A 6,667-nucleotide genomic window follows, 5' to 3' on the forward strand; every position below is an offset into this window, starting at 1 on the left:
TGATAATTTAGTTGTCTAGTGTACCTGGTTGATCCTAACGAGTAAACACTTTCTCTTCAACATGACTATGTCTTAATTGCTTCTTATCATGACTAGCTTGTTAAGTCTCTGAACTAGTAGATTTCTGTTCGTTCTGTACAGTTGTTGCTCCATATGCTCTCCTAGACCCTGTTATATGTTTGAACTCTCTATGTTCCCAACCCCCTTGACCCCTGTTTGTAAAGCTGATTGCTGAATGGTTGTGATTCTAAGTATTCTAAGTCTGTGTGATTGTATCCTTGCTCTTCTCAGAATTGATCTCAAAACTATTTTCACTCTTAGTATTTTCTCTAAACTACGTCTATTTCTGAAGACCTTTTTCACTCCTGAAAGTTTATTTCAGCTCTGTTTTACTAAGCTCTTCCAAACTATGTCAAACACTCTCACTTTTACTCTTAGATTATTTAAGTTCTGCCCCTCTGGTGTGTGTACCATTTAGGGATCCTTGAGATCCCTTTGAACTCTGGTACACCAGGGCTGACCCTTCCACGCTGCACATAGCCAATCCTTTATTTGAGAAAGGCCTTGGTCTGAGCACTGCGCGGGATCCTTGAGGTCCTTAGGGAACTCTAACACACCAAGGCATACTATTGGCTATGAGATCTTTGGTTTCTGAGACCGTGTTGAAGGCCTGGCATTCCCAGGTTTACTTTGGGCCTTATTTCGGCTCCCTATAGTATAGTTTCATTTACTTATGTAATACATTTGATCCTGGTCTATAATAATATTCTTTGTAAACAGAAATTGGGGTAATTAGTAAAAAAGGGAGGGTTCCTATATGATTTTTGTAGGAAACCGGGTAGAAATCCTGCTTTAGGTTTATATTATGATTTCTAATAGAAATCATGCTTTAGAACTATGTTGTGCTTATTTGCAAATTGGAGTCATGCCTTAGGTTTGTATTGTTTGCATTAGAAATCCTGCCTTAGGATGCTCACGTTTATTATCTTTGCATATTAGAAAACATGTTATAGTTCATCACTTCTTTCTCTGATTCTGCATAAGTTGTTATTATCTGAAAATCATGTCATTAAACTGATGATGTAATCATGCTTAATAAAATGACCAACTCCCTCTGTGCATTAGAAATCCTACTTTAGGACTCTGTTTGCATTGTCTCTAAATCATGTCTACGTCGCTTAAATGAATAACTATCTATAAAAAGGTTTAAAAACAATCCAACACATAGATATCATGTTCTAGTGCAAACATGCATGAAATCAGTTTTGTAGCATCAATCGCCTAGATCAGCATGCCTATAGGATGAGATAACTTTAAATTGTTTTAATTAGTTCCCAAAATTACGATAGCATACAAACTTGTGCCTAGGCAAGCCTTAGGTAATTAATGGCCTAAAACCTTAAAAACTATACTCTGCTTATTTGTAAACTAGTGGGGGTAGCTCGGGCTTTGCCCGGGCCCAAAGTGAACAAAATTATATTACTTTATTATACACTGTGTTATCCTTCTGATTCTAATTGTAACATCTAATTAAGTTTTACTTGTGAGATTGGCTTACAATTTTTTCAAATTCTTTATCATTTTTAGCAAGTATAAAGTGAGATATAAGAAGTATCGTTGTAAATAAAAGTATAATGACAATATCAACTGGAACATTTTATATTTGCTCGCCAATTAGCAAAGTAAGCATTGTCTAACTTAGAGCTATGCTAGATAGAACTCTTTTCATATTAATGTTATATGATTGGCAAAAACATGTTTATTACATCCATAACATCGTCATACGATTAGATACTAAAGGGTTTCATTCTCTGAAACATTTAATGACGATACTAAAGTGTTGCGTTCTTTGAAGCATTTTATAGTATCTAAAAATCAGCAAAGGATGATGCATCTTTCGTGTTGTGTTTAGTTTTCTTCTTAGCTTTCTTGCTTGTGCAATTATTTACGGAGAACTCTTGTACATGCTCGTATCTCAAACAACGAATATCAAAGAGACAAAAGACGTCTACTAAAGTGATGCGTGAAGAATAACAAAGAGCATATAACACTCTCTCAGTAGTGTAGTATTTAAACCTCTCCCTGCATTCAGGAATTAACAATATTGCAGCTTACCCAATCAAGAGTATTATTTCTTGAATTTTTTATAAGATAGTACCAATGAGGTACAAAAACGTATAAATAAAGAGAAAATGGGACAATTGTTACAATCAACTCAGCATATCAAAGATCTCTGAACACTGAAATAAATCCTCATCCACTCTTTCCTACACCAAAAATATAGTTTTTATTAAATGACCAGCTATGAAAATTATTGCAGAACTAACTTTGCCATTTAGAGCAATGACAGTAAAGCCACCCAGAGACAAAAGAAACGTAAAAAGCAAAGGATAAAACTCCAAGGGAATATCTTCTTTTCAATTTCAAACTGTTAAAATATGTACATAAAAGAAATGCTCATTATTATGCAATTTTTTTCCTGATTAGAAAACTTGGGCTAGCAAGGAATATTGCACAAACCTGCAGTACGCACTATGTTGTGAGTAAGTCAAGAAGCAGATATCTAATTGCACAAAGAATAAGCAAATTCTGGGAGTTTATATGCCTCTAATGGATACAGAAGACAAACAACATCTGCCTAACCATTCTAACATCAGCTTATAGATCAAAAGTTCATTTCTCAAGATGATCACTCTATAGAAACATCTAATACCCAAGCTAAGTTGCAGTTTTTCCACAAGCAAAGGAAAGAAAACATGGATAGTAGCAAACATCCCAGTTGATTACAAGTTCTAGATATCTAATTGGAACCACATAGACACGAAAAGATCAAATCTGCAGATCCAATTGATACAGAACCTCCCCACATGATCATTGACAACTACAACTAATACGAATCATATACATTTTGAAACGGGCAAGAAAATCTATTACTTACAAATCTAACCTAATAGTCAGTAGCAACAACTACCAATATGTCTCTACCTGAATTAACCGGTGTGAGATATAAGAACTCTAAAAAAACCAACAATTTAAGGCTGCCAACATAGAGGTCTAACTTTCAATTTCTTTTCTGAATTATCAAATCTCCAAATTCATGAACGAGGGGCAGTTGATTGATTGGTTGATTTCCTTTATTGAAATTACCTTGGGAATAACTCCAGAATAAATTTTATTGAGTACATTGTAAAAGATCATTCCACTCTTTAAACCAAGCCTGAATTCTTCCTCAGAAGGTTCAGTTGAAAATTTTTTAGCTCCCACATATCTGATGTTTACACCATCAATGGTCAACCAGGTGATCTCTACAAGTGTTCAAGCAAAGGTTAGTTCTAATATCAAAATATTTGAAGTTTACACATAGTATAAAGACTAATTTCCACCTAACAATGTTATGCTACCAGTAATCTATGATTGCATATGTTACCTGTTAGGATATGTTTTCATAGAAATCATATTAATGCAGATACCACCATAGTGCATGTGGACGCTGGTGAAATGAACCTCCTTCAAGTTACTAATGTTGCACTCAATCAACAACTTTTCTTTACTGTGTCCAACCATAAGCTTACTGTTGTTGGAGCAGATGTCTCTTATGTTAAACCTTTCACAATATCAGTCCTTATGCTTGGACCAGGTCAGACTACTGATGTCCTGATCAAAGCCGATCAACCAGCCAAATATTACATGGCAGCACGTCCCTATGGAGGAGGGAATATCATTAAACTGGATGTAAAAATGCAGCTACATAATAAAAAGTTTGGCTATACCATATTCATTACCAAGTGAATAGAAAATCACAATTCACGAAGAAATAATTGCATTAGCATGTTTGATACTTTATCTATGCAAAGAAACAATGAGAAAGAGGATATAGGAGAATACAAAGGAAAAACGTGACAACCTGTAACTCAAAGGATTGCCTTCTGAATAATTTTGTCGTACTATATTAAAGGTAGAATGATCGTCATCTATACTTGGCGTAGACGGTTGGATCAACAATTTCACACAACTTGAACTCTTTGCCCTCGATAAGGCAACATAAAGTTGACCATGTGAAAATATAGGTTCCCGCAAATAAATTCCAATGAAATCTAAAGTCTGGCCTTGTGCTTTATTTATTGTCATTGCAAAGCATAATCTAATGGGAAATTGCGTTCTTTTAAATTGAACAGGCATTTTTTTCATCCTGTGATGATAATAATAAAATTATTGGGATAAACACATGCATATTTTTGAAATCACATGTCGTAATCTTAGCGTTGATAACATGGCTTTTAAAATCACATCAAGTCAATCGTGTGCCATTATATAAACCTTCACATGGATTTAAATTTCGCAATAATATAATTGGACAATTCTCTTTCAAAGATAATTTGTAAGGGGGTAAACCAGGAGGATTTAAAGTGTGTAGTAAGTCTTCAAATTGTGTTTGGTTATTAAATTCAATAGCTTCATCGGAGCGAATAAATATTTTTAATTTTCTAGTAAATCGATCAATAAGCATGCCATTAATTTTATCGACGAAATCATTTTTTGTTGTCAAGATCACACAAGAATATGTACAAGATGAATTAGAGCATAACGAATCCAAATTTGAATCTATCGCTATGAATAGTTTATCGAGGGATTGTTTTTCGGTTGTGTAAGGAATAATCAAAGAATATGGAATTTCAATCTTGTTTGCTGAATTGACTCGTTCTTGTCTATTTTCAATTCTTAATAAATAGTCACAAAATGCAGGATCTGTTTTTGCTCTCATATTCTCAGATAATTTTAATTTTTCAAGTTCATTCCAAATGCTAGAATATAATAAACTTTTGTTGATGAAATCTTCTTTTTTTCTGTAGCGCACAACATGAAGAGTTTGTCTGAAGTCATCTCCTAAAACAACAACTTTTCTGCCAAACAATGCATTTGTATCCATCAAATCTTTTAAGAGTAGATCAAAAACTTCCAACATTCTTTTTTTAGCCATAGATACCTCATCCCATACAATCAATTTTGTATCTCAGATTAAATCTGCAAGTGCGCTTTCTTTGCTAATGTTACAACTGGCATTTTCATCGATGTCAATAGGCATTTTGAAACGTGAATGTGCAGTACGTCCTCCCGGGAGAATAGAATCAGCGACACCAGAAGTAGCTGTTGCCAGAGCTATTATCCCATGGATCGTACAGTTGCTAATAAAGCACGGTATAAAAAAGTTTTCCCTGTTCCTCCTGGACCATCTATGAAAAACACACCTGGTTTATTCGAAAATATTCTTTCAGTAATCACATTATATGCAATCAATTTATTTTTGTTTAATTACCTATGCAACAATACGTCATCTTGCTAACAATAATAGATCTTTCAAAATGAATCTCTTTTGCCTCTTTTGCTGCCGTAGAAGGCCTGATAGTTTCTGATATAAGTTCATACTCATTTACATCATGACCCATAGAATGTAAAATATCATTGATATGGTTCAGAGCATGATATCGATTTTCTCTTCTTTCAATAGTTTGTAACACTTTATAGTCTTCAAACATCGATTCTTCAAATTGTTCCCATAATTTTCTGGGGTTGGCAGGACCACAATACACCAATAATGTAACAAATAAATGTCGTAAACTATATGGCATTTGGTAACTTGCGGCCTCAGACATACACTCTATCAAGCTATTATCACAGTGTAGTAATTCTTTTTTTTCTACGGACTCTCTAAAAGTACTACAAGGCTCTCCATTTACTGTCAAAAGATCCTTATATGACTTCGGTCCTCGCACATGAATTAGTAATAATCTAATATAATATCTTTCTCCTTTTGTCGGATGACATGTCACAATATGGCCAACAACACAATGTTTTTGTCTACGTGCCCAAAATTTATCACTGGAGGACCACACGAAGTATTCAGGAAATTCTTTATACAATAAGTTGAGCTCTTTAGCATCTTCATCGGTATCGTTCATGTGGAAGAATTCAGTTAACATTGTTTTTTGGATCATCGGATTATTCACAATTGTATGTATATCCGCGTTGCTCTTAAAAGAAACAAATTGTTGACCTTCAAGATATAGTTGAAAATGATAAACGCTGGGAGACATTTCTCTTATAGGAAAATCAAAGAGACGCCATACAGATTCCGGAGGTGATACCTATCTAGCAGATTGATATTCTTTGACCTCATCTATCTCTATGTCCGTATCGTTATTTTGTACACAAAATGCATTTTTGTCATGTCATTTACAAATGTATTTGTAGAGATATTTCACGACTTTGATGTTGGAGCACACTTCAACATTTATGTGACAATTGAATTTCCTAAGTAAATAAGGATTGTGAGGAACAACCAAGGAGTTATCTAAATATTGTTCTCTTTCTTTCACAACTTCCCCTGTATTTCGTCTTCTGTAAACTGGATAAGAATCATTTCCTTTCGATGCTTGATCGAAAAATATTTTTGGATATTTGAACTTGAAATAACCCTTTTTTATGCAAGAATTTGTTGGATCTAAACTACCGCAAGGACCATGCATCATATGCTTAATGACAAGCTTACGCAAATCTGGTTCTGCCTTACCATTTGGTAATTCTTCTCTAATTATATCATCGTATGCTTCTATTGTCAATAGTTTGTGCTCATTACCTAGTATAATGAGAAAATGAGCATGGGATAAAC

At 34.2% G+C, this 6,667-nt stretch overlaps 1 protein-coding gene across 1 annotated transcript; it reads right to left on the bottom strand.

Moving 5' to 3' along the window:
* Positions 1-4,288: 4,288 nt before the first annotated feature.
* Positions 4,289-4,978, bottom strand: LOC142162649 (uncharacterized). Its single transcript, XM_075219044.1, has one exon. It carries the CDS (start codon positions 4,976-4,978, stop codon positions 4,289-4,291), a length of 690 nt encoding a protein of 229 aa, XP_075075145.1.
* Positions 4,979-6,667: the final 1,689 nt, after the last annotated feature.

Source organism: Nicotiana tabacum, chromosome 1 (genome assembly GCF_000715075.1).
Source record: "Nicotiana tabacum cultivar K326 chromosome 1, ASM71507v2, whole genome shotgun sequence".
Taxonomy (NCBI): Eukaryota; Viridiplantae; Streptophyta; class Magnoliopsida; order Solanales; family Solanaceae; genus Nicotiana; species Nicotiana tabacum.